The sequence below is a fragment of the Semicossyphus pulcher genome, unplaced genomic scaffold, assembly GCF_022749685.1.
Source record: "Semicossyphus pulcher isolate SPU_LCO1_2020_fin unplaced genomic scaffold, fSemPul1.0.p SCAF_22, whole genome shotgun sequence".
NCBI lineage: Eukaryota > Metazoa > Chordata > Actinopteri > Labriformes > Labridae > Semicossyphus > Semicossyphus pulcher.
The window spans coordinates 15,546,477-15,565,653 of record NW_027211696.1 but is presented as its reverse complement, the minus strand read 5'-3'; the positions used below and the strand labels follow the sequence as shown (position 1 = coordinate 15,565,653).

At 43.2% G+C, this 19,177-nt stretch overlaps 1 protein-coding gene across 5 annotated transcripts in view; it reads right to left on the bottom strand.

The window, feature by feature from the left end:
- The window catches only part of dab2ipb (DAB2 interacting protein b), a 125,432-nt gene that overhangs the window by 13,021 nt on the left and 93,234 nt on the right, over positions 1 to 19,177 (bottom strand). For all 5 annotated transcript variants that reach the window (XM_069673041.1, XM_069673042.1, XM_069673043.1 and 2 more), the window contains 6 exons: positions 12,124 to 12,268; positions 9,382 to 9,526; positions 6,685 to 6,921; positions 6,393 to 6,594; positions 5,281 to 5,468; positions 154 to 1,027 (listed from right to left, as the gene is read on the bottom strand). In XM_069673041.1, the coding sequence (XP_069529142.1) occupies positions 154 to 1,027; positions 5,281 to 5,468; positions 6,393 to 6,594; positions 6,685 to 6,921; positions 9,382 to 9,526; positions 12,124 to 12,268 (1,791 nt within the window). The remainder of the gene's footprint in view (positions 1 to 153; positions 1,028 to 5,280; positions 5,469 to 6,392; positions 6,595 to 6,684; positions 6,922 to 9,381; positions 9,527 to 12,123; positions 12,269 to 19,177) is intronic.

Here is a 19,177-nt window from a genome sequence, read left to right as displayed (position 1 = left end):
AGTACACCCACATTGACTGTTATTTAAAATGCTATGAGACGTTTTAACAAGACCCTTATCTATAACTGTAATTTTAGGTGATTAGTTACAGCTGCAACATCATCATCAGTTATTGTTAGCAGCAGATGCAAACGCTAAAGTCGGGTCCCGTACCTGTTTGTGCTGCGCCCTCTGCTTGGTCTCAGGACTTTCACCTTTGGAGGAAGAGGACTGCTGTCGTAACCGAGCGCCGCTGCCAGGCCAGTCAGGCGATGATGTCATCATGTTGCCGGAGGAGGGTCTTGGGTAAGGTCCACTGAGAAGATTTGGAGGCGTGCGGCCTCGTGTAATGTTCTGAGGCGGAGGCTGGTCTATCCTCCGCTGTGGGCCGGCGCTGTTCTGTCTGGGGACGGTGGGCTGGTGCTGTGTTTCTGTGAGGGACAGCTGTCGGCGGTTGAACTCCCCTGAACGCCTCGTGTACTCGTCCCCGCTGCTCCCTCCACCTCCTCCGCCGTGATTTAAGAAGGCGTGCTTCCCTGCCGCTGGTCCGTCATCGTTGTTGCTATGTGAACTGACAGAGCTGTGGCACTCTGAACCCGAGTCGGTTATCCCGCGAGGGGACACAGGCAGGCAGGCCGCCATCTGGTAGACCGGGTTCTGGAAGGAAAGGGGGGCAAGCAGCTGGGCGGGTCTGCCTGGAGTGCTTTCTGTGCCCATTGTAGTCGGGGTCTGGCCTGGCCTCCTCAAGGTGGGACCTCCAGGGATGTTGCCCTGTGGGATTCTGGCTGACCAGCCTCCCCCAGAGCCTGGGCCTTCACCCAGGCTGTCTGAGGAGCTGGGGCCTTGGCCTCCTTCCAGACTGCGGGGGTCCTGGAGGTCCACCATGGACAGACTCTTGCTGCCATTGGACATGCCCAGGTCAGGTTCATTGGTCTCTGAGTAGCTTGAGCTGCGTGCTGGGGAAGGCTGGATCCCTGAGCTCCTTGTCACAAAGAAAAGGTCCTTATTTTCAGGGGTAGGGGAGGGTAACCGGGTGAAGTCTACTAATCTGTAAGAGACAGAGTGAAAAATAAAGTAAGTCAGGTGTACATACCAATAAGAGGCATGAAGCGATTGTCATTTTGACTACATAACTTTTGATTAAAAATAAGCTAAACTACTTCAACATTTAGGTACATTTCTTAGCTGCTGTTACATTAGCACATGCTACATGTTTCCTGCACTAAAAAGAGAAGTATCAGTATACTACATCCACCATGTTCCTTAAATAACTTTATTTGTCAAATTCTCCTAGCATACGTTAAAAATAGCCACCGTACGAAACTTACACGGGCTAAACTTGTTTAGTGTTGAGCTAAAATGCTAAAGCCTAAGAATGTGTGCAAAACATGCTAGTATAAGCTAAAATTAGCCACCATAACAAACGTATGGGGGCTTAAGTTGTTTAGTGTTTAGCTACAATTGTAAGTAACTCTTAAAAAGGGTTTTAATAACAGATTATCGCTGCCTGTATGCTTTTATTTGTTGTTTCCGCTTTTACTATTACATGCTTTTATTTTGGTGCTCCCGGGCCGGAAGTAGAAGTTGTGCATCTAATAACGACTTGACTTCGCACGGAGCAGACAATATCACGGGACGGTCAGAGATCAACATAGCTCCGCAATTTAAGGATTTCCCTGTATGTGTTAAGCACCTGGCTAGAATTGGGAACAAGGTATGTTGTAAAAATATGTTTTGCTTGGAGTTATGTGTGTTTAGCGGACTTACTGTGAGAGAGTTTTTATTTTCACCATGCTGATATTTATGTTGCTGGTTAAGCTAACTTTAGTCTGTATATGTGTATATGTGTGTATGCTGTGATGTTAAGCTAAAGGTAGCCTTTGAGTCATTTCATGGTTAAGATGGTTTATTTGTTTGTAAGAGCTCATTTTGTTTTATTTGTCTGTCCTTAGCTCTTACGGTGTTCCTGAAAGGAAAGGATTTATGTGCAAAATAAGAACAAACGGCTGTACATTAATAAACTCATCTGGAAACATCAGTACGCTTCACCATTGTCTGGCTGGGTTCGCTACAACAATGCTGAAGTCTAAAAATGTGTCCAAAATTTGCTAGTACTAGCTAAAATTACCCACCATAGGAACCTTATGGGGCTAAAAATGTTTAGAGTTTAGCTAAAATGTTGAAGACTAAAAAGTTGTTTAAGATTCAGCTAAAATTCTAAAGCCTAAAAATGTGCATAAAATTTGCTAGTTTTAACTAAAATTAGCCTCCATAATAAACTTACGGGGGCTAAAGTTGTTCAGTGTTTAGCTACAATGCTGAAGTCTAAAAAGTTGTGCAAAATTTGCTCGTAGTAACTAAAAAGAGCCACCATCAGAAACTTACGGGTGCTGAAGTTATTTAGCTAAATTGCTACAGCCAAAAAATGTGTCGAAAATTTGCTAGTATTAGCTAAAATTAGCCACCATCAGGAACGTATGGGGGCTAAACTTGTTTAGTGTTTAGCTAAAATGCTTAAGCCTAAAAAATTGTCCAAAATTTGCTAGCATTAGCTACAATTAGCCACCATAAGTTACGGGTCATAACGGACTAAATAAGGTTGTAGCTAAATATTTCACTGTTTTGCTGAATGCTAAAGAAACAGCTGTTAAGCTTTTGTGTGAATGCCAAAAATATGTCGATAAACTGAATCAGTAATTTGCCTAATAAATGTTAGCATTAGCCTCCATAAGACACTTGGTGTGGTATGAGCAGTAGCAAAGGCAGTCGCAGCAAAACCTTGTTTTATTTGACTATTCATTTTATTTTCCTCTGTCAGAACAGAGTAAGGTCTCAAAACAACAAACCAATTTCCAATGTGGTAATCTAAACCTACCAAATACAATAATACAGTAACAGATCATTTTTGGAGGATATGAGGCCTCTGCACTAATTTGCTTTATCCCTCCTCCCCTCGCCTCACTTCCCCTTCCTTCCTTCCTTCCCTTCGGTCGGCAGATGGAGGCTTTATTGCCAAAAGACGATTACCTTGACAGGCGTGATTTATCTTCCAATAATCTCTATCATTCACATCACGCTCATCTCCTCCCTCTTTCTGTGTCCTTCTCCCTCTGTTCCATTACCCTTCCCTCTTCACTTCTTCCTCCTCTTCATTCTGCTCAATTTCTTCCCTCCCTCAATCTTGGCTCTGTCTGCTTTTCTTTTCCTCTACTTTTCATGTCACTGGTTGGTGGATGAGAAGCAATTAGGCGAGAATTGTGAGCTCATTTGAATGCTGGTTTAGTCTCACAGCTTGCTGATGAGGATACACCACACACATACACACACAGGGACACATATTCGTCAATGTATGAGCAAACAGTTATTGTGATAAAGTAGAGAGGGTAGGCTCTGACATCAGGTCGTATAGGGACATCCCTTAATTAGCTCTATTGATCCTGGGCCTCTGTTTAGCATAATGATACCAGCTGTCTGACTCTCTTCCTGTTTTCCTGCTGTCTCATCTTCCTGTTATGTACCGCATGATCTCATCTGCCTGCCATTGTTCTGCGGTTGTGTTTACCGCTGTTTATGAGGCGAAGTTTGTCGCGCTATCAATCATAAATCTCTCCACCTGTTGGTCCCTGCGCCTTCATGTTAATCTCTCAAAGTGTCACCTTGCCATCGCGCTGCCAGGGAGTGAGAGGACAGGAGATAAGCGAGATACGGTGCTGTCCGAGTGTGTATTCATCCACAGGAGAGTACACAAGGTTTCATCTGGCTGATGTAAACAAGCAGAGGTGACACTCTCGCGGTGTCAAGGCCTCCGCCGGCAAACATTAACACTCAGCAGAAGTGGTGGCTTGAGAACACACTCTAGAGGACTTTGAAGGTGTAAAGCATCAGTGTTTTTTAGCTGTTTTCCTGAACTAACCTGTTCCGCAATCAGTCCTGTCCTTACATGACCCCACCAGTAACATAAAATGCCAAGAGCTGGCAGCTGTGTAGGCGGAAAAGGCAAAAGCTTGGAGCAAGAGGGCACTTTAGCACAATGGCCTGGGAATAAGCCAATGATGAAAATGCTGTAGAAAGAAAACAGATTGTGGAGGCTAAAGCACCTTTTTATGTTTCAAGAAGCTCTAGTATTTCACGATAACTGACCTTCTGCTAAAAGGTGAGCTCTTACAAATAAAACTTGGAGAATGGTCAAAAATGTATGTTTGTTTGATGATATAAATACTGTTTCATCTTTTTTCCATTGAATAAATACGGTCTGTTATTCTGTATATGAATCCATTCATATTTAATGCACTAAAGGGACTTTAATGTTTACTTTTCAACATGCAGAAAAGGAGCAAAACCAATGAGTTTAAATTAGGGCTGACCCGAATGCTTCGATCGTTGCCATGGTAATAGACGGCAAAAATCAGTATTCAATTTTCTCTTTTCCTTTTTAACCACAGACGTTTGGAGAGGAGCAGATATGACACAGATTTGTGTGTTTCTCGTGCTCTGTACCTGGCTCAATAAGGTCGCGATCTGTCCGTATTTCACAGTTAGGCTAATATAAAGTATAAAGTACGTCTCCACATGCTTTGAATGACACGAGCAGGAGCTGTAACCTGCGATCAGTTCATCATAGTTTATAATAACGCAGCGCGGGGAGGACACACGTGGATCTTTCTGTCTGTATGTCACTGATAACGGAGACTCCAGTCTGCTGTATAATAATATATATTACAAGACAATCATATAATAAAACATCATGATATCTAATATATTTGGCGCCTGCCTACTGATAATTGTACTTCATGAGTCAGGACGACCATTCCTTTCATAGGTCAAAGTAACACCAGAGTTCTTCTCAGACACTACTTCGATGTCAACATGGCGGCGTGAGCTATGAATAAAAGTTAAGCAGGCACCGACATCAAGCAAACCCCTATCTCCTGTAGAGTTTGTCTTAAGTCCGTGGTAACTAAAAGAAGTAGACCGACTTATTTATTCCAGCAGAGTCTAACAGAGTCACACGGCTGAGTGGGAGACGTGTGAGGCACACAACAGCTGCTGCCTGAAAACACCTGCTTCAAAGCTGGTGACTTAAATGGCATGAAATCAACAAAAATCAGAAGTGAGGTGTGATGTAAAAATAATCTGAGCCTCTATTTCAAGGCCAGAGTAGAGGCTAGAGTAGCTCTGCTGCAGTGGAGAACCCTGTCTTCTAAACCCTGTCTTTAAAGAAAGCAGTGGACAATGAAAAAGATACAAAACGGTGTCATCTGCATAATGAATGCATTTGGTACGTGCGTAAGAGATGCTCACCCTGAAAGGTCATTGTCTATGACCATCTTCTGCAGGCCGGTGGAGATGCTGCACTCTGCCTCAGCGGGGGGCGAGGCCATATGCTCTGAGGACTGCCCGGGCGTCATCTGGACACTGGACGGGTTAGACAAAGCTGTGTTCACCTCCCGCAGGATGCGGGGCAGAGGACCCAGCTTTGAAGCGGCACTCTGTGAGGAGAGAGACACAATTAAGTTTTAAACCTAATTAAATATTACTCTGGACCACTTTAGTTCGGGCATTAATTGGATTTAATGTCTTTGGGGGTTTGTTAAATTAGATATTTGCATATTTTTTTGAAGTTATTTTCCCGATGCCATGCAATCAAGTCTCTTATTCAGACAACATACTAAATAATAAATCACCCTGCCAGTCTGATGGACTGGAAAATCAAGCGGACGCACTGTGATTTCTGAATTATTGAAAAACAAGGTTCCAGAAAGCTTCATGCTCCTCAGAAAAGACAACATGATTCTGCCCTTTATCTAATTATTACCGGCTTCCCATCTGCTACCACAGCTAATGTAAATGTCCTTGTAAATGCATTAATATGCCTCCTCCAGCCTCTGAGGCTTCACCGTGTTTTCCCCTTGTGCCCTGCTTATGTAATACAATAATACATTATTGATTGATGTACGATAAACAACATCCTAATGTAGTCTAAGCATTATTCAAATCCTGGAGCCTGTGATGATGCATTCAAGACCTTTGGACCCTCTGTCACCATCCTATTATTTATGACATTCACTGAATATCTCTGTCTTTATATAACTTTGATAAGAACTAAAGCATGAATATTTTCAGTGTAGTTGGACCAAATCTGCTGCTTGCTGCAAGTCCAAGTGAAATGTTAGTATCCTTATCAACTCTAAACTTTAGTCCATCCATGTGTCACTTCCTACTGAAAGTAAAAGCAATATTTGGACACAAGCAAATCAGGATCTTAGAGAGTAAAGTGGTAAAGCTTGACAGGCTTCCCACGCCTAGTTACGGTTGCTAACGTAGGACTGGATAGTGACCGTTCAAGGGAGGGGCTTAACGAAGGGTCAATTCACTCAACAGAAGATGCTAGTGCCATATGCCCTGTTCAGTACCTGGTCCATCTGGGACACCACCTCTGAGAGGAGGGAGTGCAGGGTGGACAGCTCCCTGCCGAGGTCGATGTACCCCTCAAAGCCGGCCGTGTTGGAGATCGTCTCAGGGTTTGAGATTTCCAGCAGGAAGCGCTGCATGTTGGTCCACTCGTGCTCCAGGAACTGGTTCATGAAGGACATGTACTCCTCCTTGTTACCAAATCTGACAGCAAACAGGGACAGCGAAGAAAATGTTATAATAGAAAACGTAGTAAGGGAGAATGCACATAACAGAAACAAACACCACACTCACTTTGTGAAGTTTGCCAGGTTCTGAGTGACTTTAGCGATGAGCGTTAGCGTTCGAGCCGTGCGGTCGTCGGGGTACTCCTGCATCAGATTGAAAAGCGAGGGGGACATGATGGCTGGACAGAGAAACCGCAGGAACAAGGAGGCGCTGATCAAACGCTCACTGATGTCCGGTCGACCCCGGTTGCTGCATTCCTGACGCCACGACGCAAAGACCTCCTTTAGCTCTCGCGGAAAGACGCTGCAGAGAATAAGAGACAGGAGAGAAGTTATCCTAAGTTCAGTTTTTGGCACATTATCCTGGAGTATTTTCATACTATCAGTCATAAGTTTAAAAGAGGATTAAATCACCTCCCAGCTTTGGGCTTGAGTGAAAGCTTTCTTAAATATTCTCCTACTCCTAAATTCAGGACTTAGGAAGTTATTTATCCAATTCTTACAACTGCTCCTAACATAAAGAAGCTCCAGAGGCATTGATTCATTTTAAGTGTATACGTTTGGGGGTCTTTTTTGATAGCTGAAGAGGGACAGGAAATATGGGGAGAAGAGAGTGTGGGATGACATGCAGCAAAGGACTGTAGCCTCTGTATATGAGCTACCTGCTCTACCTCTTCTCTAACTGAGCTAAACCAGCGCTCCTTTATTTTAAATGTAGTCGACTGCAGGACAAACCATGTGAGGAGTGATAACACGTTAGCTGCATCAAAATGTATCATTTAGAAAAGGGCAGATTTAGCATTTGATTAGCATTTGATTTGAACGTTTGAAAGGATATTGCACCAATTGTTCTTATTTGCATTCGTCAGCGGTGCAAACAACGGGAGTAAAGCTGCCACTGATTTGATTGCAATCACTTCCCATACATTATACTGTCTGCTTTTGTCATCGCAACAATAAATTCGTATTATTTCGACTTTTGTTTCTTTTGGTTCAATTTCAGCATCATTTATAATTCTCTATATGTATATGCTGTAATTGCTGCTATTGTATTGTTCACAAAATAAATGTAAAAATTATTTGGTTTGGTATTTAAGTTTGGTGTTTAAGTTTCACATATATTGCCTTTCATTATTACAGATGTGTTCAGTACAGTACTAATGCTGGCAGCCATTGTAGCTGTGTATCAATGTGTGTCAATATTAATAACTTGGTCGACCTTGCTACGACTCTTTTTTTTCACTGACTCTGGTTTACCTTGGTGTAAAGTCAGAGTTCAACACACTGCCTGATTTCACTATAATTTTGTTTAATTAAGTAGTCGTGCTTTTATTTGAGTTACTTTTTCAAGTGTCGTTGGGCTGCTCTCGTGTGATCAGGATTCATCACCCGCACGCAGCAGCAAGCACGCACTTCTCCGCTCCGCAAAGGTTTATGCAGGTGAAAATATTCCCTTTGATAGCATGCAGCCAACGAGGTAATTGTTTGTTTATATTTTACTTTGATAATGTTATTCACATGCTGTGCATGTTATTAATGTTTCTCCAATGTCGTATTTATATTGTTCTATTTACTGTGTGGTTTTCACGGCGAATTTGGAGGACAAGCCTTCATTAAACCCCACTTGGAGGGAATTATATTTGCTTTAAAGAGCAGCTCATGTTTTAAGACATATTAAATACTCGGCTTGAAATAATAAAATGTGTTTTTTCTGCAAAATACTTTAATTACCTTGTAAAAATCCTCCCAAGACATCTCCTCCTTCTCCCTCATTAAAAAATCCTCAATCTGCATAGGCCCCGCCCACTATGCAAATGTCCAACCGCCCCCTCTGTCGCGAAAACAAAACACGTCTTTGCCATCGTTTAGTGGCAACTTGTTGAAACTTAGCTAGCTTGAAATGTAGTAATCAGTAGTAGTAACGTGTACGTTAGTAGTCAGTAGTGAGTTTGCAAACCGTCATCGCCGAAGTGGTTGCCATAGGTTACACATAATGATATGCATTGCGTCACCCTGTCCATTAACGGAAAACATGTTGTTCAGCCTGTCCTTGGTACACTGCAGTTTAACAGCAGACAGGCCCAGCCATGGAGATGACTGCTGATGTTGTCCCTGATGTATCTTGTAGCACATGGAGAACACCACATGGAGATGTTTACAAGGTTAAACACTTTAAATGCATCAACGTGTTCTTTGTGAGATTTGTGAAGACTTTGCGAGGGTAACATCAACTTTTAAAACTGATTGTCCTTTTCTCTCCGAGTGTACATGTGATTCATCATGTGATCCCCTGAGAGATGTTCTTAAAGGTTACTTCCACGCCTCGCTGTGAGTGGGAGTGAGATGTTTGATGAATGTGTTTAGTCTTGACTTTTAGTGAAGTTTTGCTTTTTTAGAGAATTCTTCATCTCCTGAGTTGCTTTAAAAAACTCGCACATCCAAGTTCTGAACACCAGATGTCCTTAATGACTCATAACTTCTGCTAACTTGGCATGCAATTTAATTAAAACCCTTCTTTAGCATTGTTTTAATTGTGATTAAGATCCCTCTGAATGTTTCCAGGAGAAAATAAATTTAATGAGATATTTTGATACTTAAATGTCTTCCTTCTGCTCTGTATTGTGCCATATGTAATACATTTATTGTAGTGATGATGTTAAGAGGTTCAGTCTGTGCCATTGAACACGCCTGTCCTTGGAGAGTTCAGCGACTGTTCCTGCAGCTTTACACAGAGAGTCTATCAGAGCTCTGTTCCTGCACTCACCAGTACGAGTTGATGATTTTGCAGAAGGCCAGCTCGCAGCACATCTTCAGGTTACTCTGGTGCTCCGGGAGGTCACCCGACGAACACTTGGACTGATCCACCTCGCAGTTCTCGTCTGACTCGTACAGAGCCTTGATGAACTCACCTGGAAAAGAAGAACACAAAATCAGGTAACATATGGGGTTCTTGTACTTTCTTACTTCCTGGTGTCTCTGTGGGACGGACGCAGCGGGGGGAAAGGGGAACTGTGGTGAGGCTTTTTTGTTTTTGTTTTGTGATTTGAAGTGGTGGAAGCGTCCCTGCTGAGCCGAGCAAGGACAGAGGAAGGAAATGATGCCAAAACTGTAGGGAACAGAGTTTGATATTTTAGATTCTGGTAGCCTCAGCCATGAACGAAAAAAAACAGAAATTACCGCTACTTTTCAAGACGGATCCGCCTCTACTTTTGACCTTTGACAGACCTGAAGAATTCTTAGCAAACACTTCAGAAAATCAGAGGTAAAGAGAGATGTTAGGTTTGAGAACCATCCAATTCTTTTTATCAGCTTTGTGGTAGGAACGAAGGAATCAAGTCTTACTTATGAGCCGTTCTTTTTATCATTAACTGCCTGCCCTTAAAATACTCCACTTTGTTCCACTCCAGTCCAGTTGGAGGCGGTGATGCACCTCTAAGTGTGTTTGCCGATTCCGAATAAAAGAAGAAGAAATCCACGTACATCCAATAGACTGTATAAAAAGATGGACGACATGACAGCTCCCTAAAAGTGAAGCCAAACCCTCTCTATCGCCCCCTGCTGACTGGCTGCAGTATAGGTCATAAAGCCCGCCTCCTCCATGTTAACAGATGGGACATGAGTCAAAATATAAAATCAAAATACACGTCAAATAAATGTTTCTCAACATGGTTTCTGTCATTATACTTAGTTCTTATCATGCTGATTTATGTCCAAGTGTAAATTTTTTTGACAAGTTTTTAATTAGTTATTTGATGCTGTAAAAAGGATGATTGACAGCTGTGTTGACAAATCCGGCTCCTGCAGCCGATCAGTTCCGGTTTAGCAGAGTAGAGGACGATTGGTGAGAGGAAACGTAACTAAAACAATCACTACAGTCATTGAAGTTTCCATATCTGTGAATGTTAACCTCAGACCAACACAAGAAGCTGTTCTGCTGTTAAACACGCTGACGTGCGGGATCTTTGCTGTTTTTTATGTTAAGTTAAGTGTGTGTTTTGGTTAGCGGAAGTGGCTACGGCGGTCGCTGATCAATACTGTGCAACTCTGGCTCCAAATGACGCCACCATCGCAAGATGGCAGGGATTTTGGCATAACTTTTGTACAATGGGAGCAGATGGAGACGCGTCATCCATCATTGTTACAGCTCCGGAAAAAATTAAGAGACCACTGCAAAAGTCTGTTTCTCTGGTTCTACTATTTATAGGTTTCTGTTCGTGTAAAATAAACTTTAGTTTTATTGTATAAAACATTTCTCTCTACTTCCAAATCAATTATTCTCATTCAGGTCTTTTATTTGCAGAAAATCACGACTGGTTAAGAAAACAAAAAGATGCATAAAAAGATTTTTCAGAGCTCAAGTAAAGCAAAGAAAAGAAGTAACCATCTTTCTTCCTCTTGAACACATCCAGGAGGTTTTCAGTGGGGTTCACGTCTGCACGACATGTAGAGAGAGATGCTGATTTAAAGAACATTTGGAGATGTCTCTTAATTCTTTCTGGAGCTGTAGATGTTTTTGGAAAGAAATAAACCTAACTCGAAAATGAAGGATGAAAGATCCGTAATTCCCATCACGATTGGTAAAAATACCGCCGTCCTTTTTGTTACCTCCTTTCAGATTTAAGACACGCCGTTACTGCTACAACCTCAGTGAGTCAACCGCCTGTGAAAGGAGCACATGTGTCGCCCCTGTCACAGTGTCAGTGATTTTTACAGATTAGACGTAAAATAAACATCCACCTAAACAGGGAAGGGAGAATTCACCAGCCTTCTCTGAATCAGCCCAGAGAGAGACATGCGAGGAAACACGCAGCATGCCAACACCAGGCTCACACACACACACACATAGAGTGACATAAACACACACGTGGAGCATTAATATTGGCAGCATACGGAGAAAAATGTGATGAGTGCCAGGAAGGATGTGTGCCGTTTGTAGATTAAACTGCCTCTGTGTACATTCCTGGATCAGGGGAGGGAGCAGAGCACACAGTGCATACAGAGTGCTTATTGTTGGGGATGCAGACAGACAAACACACCTGATCTAACCTTGGACTAACATTGTAGGAGCGGGAGTAGGAGGGGGGGGGTCAAACAATCACCTCGTAATCATTTGCAACAAAGCTGTTATGGTAAGTGGTTTCACGAATTCACGTCAGAGTGGAACAAAAACACGTTTCCTGTCACGCTCTGATTTGTGTCGTCCACGGTGAGCCTCCGAAACAAACACCGGAATTACAGCAGAGTTTGTTGAGCGGGCTCGCTGTCAAGATGATTCCAGGGAGAGGAATGCTTTTCATCTCTAATGCCATTAGTGGAGCCAATATATTGAATTTACTGATGCTGCAGTTAACTTAAACCTTTTTCCTGAGTGAGAAACTTTGACGTGAACGCGAGGACAGGAAGAGGAAAGCTGCGCGTGATACCAACACTCAGATGAAGAACACAAACACAAGAGAAGATTGACGGCAGCAGGCTGCGCTTCTTTCTGGATCACTGCGTCACTCACCGAGCGCGTCCTGCAGGTACTTCTGTCCCACCAGTTTCAGGTACTCCTCTATGGCCTTCGTCGCTAGTGTGTTCTCTCTGAAGATGAGGTGCTCGTTCTCCCCGCAGCGGTCCACCTCCGACATCATCAGGTCTGTGAGGAAGTCCTGCAGGAAGAAGAGGAAGACAGGGGTTAATAACTGCGATACACACCGCACAATCCTCCATGATTATCGGCACTGCAGGATGTAGTTGATGGAGATGTCGGCTGCATTTGACGGGAGAGTTTTGCAGGTGTTGGGAGCTAAAACAGGTAAAAAGAAATGAGTGGAAAAATCCGATTGGTGACATTAAAGTTTAGCTTTATTCCACCTGTCCACCACCCTCTTTGTTGATTTATTTTAAGGTGCCATTACTCAAGAGATGCCATTACTCTGCCTCCCCTCCATTCACAACTATTAACCTCTTTGTAAAGACACTTAACCTGCCCGAGCCTGAGTCTTTAGGTCTTACAGGTCTCACTGAGAGGCGTTGTAAGAGGATAGCAATTACATAATTGAAAATCGTAGCTTAATAGCAGAGAGAGGGAGGTATTTGCTAATGTAGTCTTGTAAGGGATCCTTCTTCCTTAACCGTGGGTGTTTTTAATCACCCTGTTATGTGTCGCTCAAATGTCATCACCCCGTCCGCTCGCTCACAGTGAATGTTCCTGACAATCACCTGCTGCGTTCACACATCGACTCGCCCCGACTTCTTGCGGACATTTCACTCGGAGGTTGGCAGGAAAGAGTCTGCAGAAAGGGGCTTTAGACCCACCCAACAGGCACATACTGAAGATTCCTAATAAAGGACACCTGTGATGAACTCAAGCTAATATAAGCCTGAATACAGATACACTAGAATATTAAAGGAAACATAAGCTTGAACCTGCTTTAACTGTTTAAGGGGGTGACTGAATGAAGCAGCAAACACAACACTGACACTGAACTCTCTAGCACACGGCTGGTTACTTATATTTATATATGTGGAGCAATTTTATCCCTCGTTTGGAGGCCATCCATCCATCCATCATCTATACCGCTTATCCTGATCAGGGGCGCAGGGGCGCTGGAACCTATCCCAACTGTCATTGGACAAGAGGCGGGGTTACACCCTGGACTGATCACCAGTCAATCACAGGGCTGACACATATAGACAGACAACCTTTCACACATATTGGGCAATTTAGAGTCACCAATGAATCTAACAAGCATGTCTTTGGACTGTGGGAGGAAGTCGGAGTACCTGGAGGGAACCCGCGCATGCACGGGGAGAACATGCATACTCCTCACAGAAAGGCCCCGAGTCCAACCAGGAACCACCTTCTGGCTAGGAGGCGACAGTGCTAACCACTGCGCCACCGTGCAGCCCTGATGCAATAATTAAATAGACATATAATAACATTTCAATTGACGATCTTTATCTTTGTAAAAGTTCATTGTGTCACAAAAACTCACACGTAGGTAGAAGAAGCTTCATTAACTCTTTAACACTAGGGCTGTGACGGTAACCGCATGACCGTGATTCTGTGACACCAGCCGCGTGCTGGACTCAGTGACCATCATCGCTGCTTTTTTTTTTAAAATCATAGACCCAGTGATGTTGCTATAGGTACAGGTCCAGCCGCAGCATCTCTGGCGCAATCAAATCTCTCAGGGACGCACCTCATCTTTCCCTACAGACCGAAACATTATGAACAACACAGTCGTTTTAAAAATCACAGTAATCAGCAAAAGAAGCCTGGCTGTCAGAGCGCCGCTGCTTCAACCCTCCGCGCATCTAATCAGCGCAGACGAGCCTGTGTGCAGTCTCGCGACATGCTTGTTTAGCCAGTACAACAACAACTAGCCGTCACCACGGATTTAATTGTGGTTAATAAACGGGCGTTTCTGCCGCTCATGCTGTGTTCACTCATGTTGATGATGTTTTACCGTCTGTGCGGGATGCGCTGAAATAAAACATACTCCAGCAGCGGGCTGGAGTGGCGGTTTTACAGCCTGCAAAATGGGCTCTGTCTGATCTGGCTTTTTTTTCTACTGTTGTTAAGGCAACCACCGATTCATAGCTGTCACTTACCTAACCGTTATATTGTCTGCTGACAGAAGTCCAATCATACCTGCTGCGACTGTACAATACCAATAACTTTGTCCAACAATGTACTATCCTTCCACGATGCGCTACTTTCTAAATGTTTCTTACTGGTGAATGTGAGCAAAACAAAATTCTGTCACTGCAATAAATCGAGGAGAACAAAACAGCTCTATTCACATCGCCCTTTGAATGTGACGCATTCAGGAGCTGACACTCAGCATGCGGAGAGAAAAGAACATTTCTACCCTGAAACACACAAAAAAAGTAGTGACAGGAGTCATATTTTCTATAATGACAGCGAACATTTTCTTCGCTTTCATTCGAATGCTCAAAGAGCGACTCTGACACCTGCTTTGCTGCGACGAGAGCACGGAGGCAGAAGAATACTTGGCTCCGTTTCCCACTCATACCACCTGAAAACATGTTTATGAGTGGGAATAATAAAGGCAGCTGACAAAATGTGATGTACATTACAGCCAGTTTAAAATAACACGTCAGATTTTAAATGTTTCATCTTTATTTTTAATTGGCAGGTTGAGCTATTTTGATTGACTCCTCTTATTAATTTGTCTCCAAGAACTACCTGGCTGTCTAAAAGTGAACTCCACGAGGACTATACATCATTCAGCAGGTAAAGAAAACAGGATGAGAGAGGCACTGAAGCTCCAAAAAATTCAAAGTCGGAAAGCGAGCGATGGAAATGGAGCCATCTGGGGATGAATCATCCCTTGTTTAGATCCCTTCAACAAATTTCTGGGTGTACTCTCGTGTAAGTCCCCTGGCAGCTTGTTAAACTAGGGGAACCGGCGTAGCAGCGCGGGGAGAAGGGAAGAGGGCGAGTGACAGATGTACAGAGGGAAACGGAGAAGGAGAGGAAGAAGAGACGGAGCGGCGGCAGGTTTTTTAAAAAGAACAGAGGAGGAGGCGTGAAGAAAGCGACGGAGCCTCTCAGACGGATTCTATAGCTGCCGCAGAAAGAAGCCTGTTATCCGGCTAATCAAAGATACACCGCGGGGAGCCAATCACCCACTGATGTGCAGCGAGAGGAGCACACATGTATACACACACAAACCTACAGAGAAGAACAGCTCAACTTAAGTGTAACAAATGCGCATATAAACATTTAAATCAAACCCAGACTGTGCAATTAGGTGCGAGCTGCTTCCATTGTTACACAACGCTGAATCAAACAGGGTTTAAAATAGCCTGACTGACAGTCTTTTTGTGTCTACAAAGTGACCTAAATCAACAGCAAATATATTCTACTATATATAAGAGCTGCAGCGATAAAGTGATTCATCTTTAAATCCATAGAAAGGTGGATTCAAGCATCTAAATGTCAAATATCTGCTGGTTCCAGGATGGGAGGATTTGCTGCTTTTTTCTTTGATATTCATGAGAGTGAACGTCGACTCGTCAGGTTTGGGGCTGTTGGTTGGAGAAAAGATGCAACCGGAGATATCACAGGAGATTCTGATGAGCATTTTCACAACTTCACAACAAATTCATTGATTAATCGTTAAATTAATCAGCACATTAATGAAACTAATCCTTACTTGCAGCCCTGCAGTGCACGTTGTGCATGCCTTTTGCACTGGGACACACCTACATCCGGGCTGGCACAGCTGCTGTGCTGTGAAGGGGTCTCAATTGTTTGAAGCATTACAGTTATAATCTCAGTTTCGTTCTCTTTGGCGGCACCTTATGGCTTTCCCAGATTGGCTCCGGTTGTAACTCTTGATTTTCCTCGCTTATTTTTGAAGTTGTATCTGTAGTCATCGATCTTCTCTTGGTTGTTCAACCATAGTAGATTACTTTTTACTTGCAACACCTGCAGAGACCGGAAAAGCAGCCGCTTAGCTCCGCCTACCCTCTCTGGCAGACCAACCACTGTTGGCTGATGGAAAACCCGTCACTAACTGGGCGTCACTTGGGATTTCTTCCGCGAAAGTCGCACTGGACCGCCAGTCCATAATACTGCAAATGCAAAGGCTTTCATCGGTGGGCCGTAGGCTCAATCACCATTGTGTTACCTCAGTCGGCGATAGATTGTGACTTAACAAACATTTATTTAAGTGAAAATCAAGTTTAAGACAAGTCTAGGATTTGGTGAGTCAGTACAGCCGCAAAGCCCACGCTGAGCAGACTGAGGGACAATCACAGCAGCTCCCCGAAAAGGTAAATGTCAGGGCACAAAAACACACGTCAGGGGAGACTTCTAAGGATATTTCCAAGTCACTAAACACAGTCGAGTTAAATCAGACGTTAAGAAATGGAAACAGAATGAAAAACTGAGGGCATGTGCGGGAAGCAGACTCGTGAGGCTGACCTGCGACCCCTCTGAAGGATTTCCAAGTTTCAGGAGCTGAGGTAGGACGACTCTTGGACGGACGCTCCACCAGTCAGAGCGTTACGGGGGAGTAGCAAGATAAAAAAAAGATTTAGAACCTCACATGACATCTCGGCTACACTTTGCCAGAAGCCATGTGGGACACTCTGAAGTCAGCTGGAAGAAGCTTCCACGCTCCGAGATCGAAATTGAGCCTGTTGGCAATCAAACTAAACGACATGTTACACTGCATTGCATCCCCACCTCAAAGCGCGGCGGTGGCAGCATCATGCTGTGGAGATGCTGCTCTGCAGTCTGCAGCAGGCCCCGGAAGACTTCTGAGGGTACGGGGGCGGGGGGAACGAAAAACAGGGAAAATACAAAGAATTTCTGCAGGAAAACGTGACGTAGTCTGCAATCCTAGAGAAAAACAAGCAGTAAGCCGAAGTTGCACAAGCTTTAAAACAATGTTTATCCTGGCTCAAGGCTGAAATCGCTGCAGCTGCATTAAGTGAATCCCGATCTAAGGGGGTAAAAACATGTTTCATCTAAACTAAGGGAATAAGAATTTAGATAAGCAAGTAAAATAATAGTAAAGGTGTATTCCTCGAGATGTTTAGCAATAACAGTGAGGAGTTCCTGGTTATTATAAACCAGGCATGCAGCAGAGAGCAGCAGCACACAACCCATACATGCCCGAGGAAGCCTGACCTTTTGTGGTGTACAGACACCCATCCCATTATTAGACCAGAGGTCTTGTTTTTTTTTTATTGGAAGAAAATGTCATCCCAATTATGATCTTTTCTCTAACCTCTACCCCTCTGTGGCTCCCTCTCTCTCTCTCTCCCTCCCTCCTCCCTCTCTGCTCCGCACTGCTTATGTGGCCGCTGAGGCGAGGCGAATCCCGGCCTGATTAGAGAGGACGGTCAGATGAAACGGAGGAGGAGAGAGAGACGGAGTGGGAGAGAGGGAAACTCCGAGAGAGACATCAAACGGGAGACGTGGTCATAATAACAGAATATTTTCTGCTGGACGCCTTAAATTAGAGATTGATCAAACACGTCTGGCAATCTCTTACAGATGTGATGTGATGGCATGCTGCATGTGGGCCCTCTAACTTAGAGGTGGACAAACATTTGTGTGTGTATGCACAGGTGAACTTCAGCTTGTGTACATACACATGTCAGCCTGGAACATAATTACAACACATGGATAGAGGAAATTACAGGGTCCGTAATGCTGGATTTGCACACTGTATTTCATCTTTATCCAAAGTACAGACTGCATACATGTAGTCATTTTTCACTGCATAACCACATCTCCTTAAGATTGATTTCTTAACATCAAGTTTCTCTGGTTCACGTTTAAATTTGCTATCCTCGTCATTTCCTTCTTCTAATGTGGTTAAATAGAGTGTACAACCACACTCAGTACTGCATCTAGCTGCAGTCCTGTTGCTTTGAGTTAAACGCTAATAACAGCATGCTAACATGCTCACAGTGACCATGCTAGTATGTGAAAATGAGAGCGGAAGTATGCTAACATTTGCTAACACGAACAATAAAAGAAAGTTTTTGATATGTTGTATTTATAGTTATGTTGTCAATCAGTCAAATCATATCAACTACAGCACAACCACACTCAGTACTGCATCTAGCTATAGTATAGTTATAGTATAGCTAGATGCAGCACTGAGTGTGGTTGTGGTTTAGTTGTGGACTAATATACTGTATTTATTTTCTTTTATAGTTAGTGTTAGCAAATGTTAGCATACTACTGCTCTCATTTCACATGCTAGCATGGTTATTGAGAGCATGTTAGCATGCTGTCATTAGCGTTAACTCAAAGCAACAGCTGCTATAGTGCTGTTGCTTTAAGTTAAACGCTAAAAAAATATCATGTATTTTATAAATATATCAGTCTGTTGTCATTCAGACAAATCGTATCAACTAAAACGCAGCCACATTTAGTAGCCTGCTGCATCTAGCTATAGTTTTGTTGCTTTGTGTTTAACGCTAATGACAGCATGCTAACATACTCACAATGACCATGCTAGTATGTGAAAAAGGGAGCGGTAGCATGCTAACATTTGCTAACACGAACAATAAAAGAAAGTGTAAGTCTGGTTTTATCCCTAACAACTCTGATATGATGTATTTTATCTATTTAAAGATATTAGTCTGATGTAAATCAGACACATCGTTTCAACTGAACCAAACTGGTTAGCATAAAACGAAAAAGTAAAGCTAAGGCTAATGGGGAAGCTAAAATTGTATCTTGTGGTAAATAATCAGGGTGTGACCAAAGTCAATATGATTCATCCTCTTGGTCTCATGAACGTCTGTACAAAATTCCAAGGCAATCCCTCCCACAGTCGTGTAGCTTTTTCAGTGCAGACCAAAGTAGTCGACTGACAGATAGACAGACATTGTCTTCCTTAAAACCACCACTGTCAAAACTTTGTTTACAAAATCAACAACTTCTTTCAAACAGCTTTTAAGTGATATTTTATGAAGTGTGAAAAAAATAATGACTGCTTAAAAGTTGGGAAATCAAGGTTAAAATCTTAGTCGGCAGTAGTGCTTAGTAGAGCTGTTGCAATAGATTAAATGAAGAA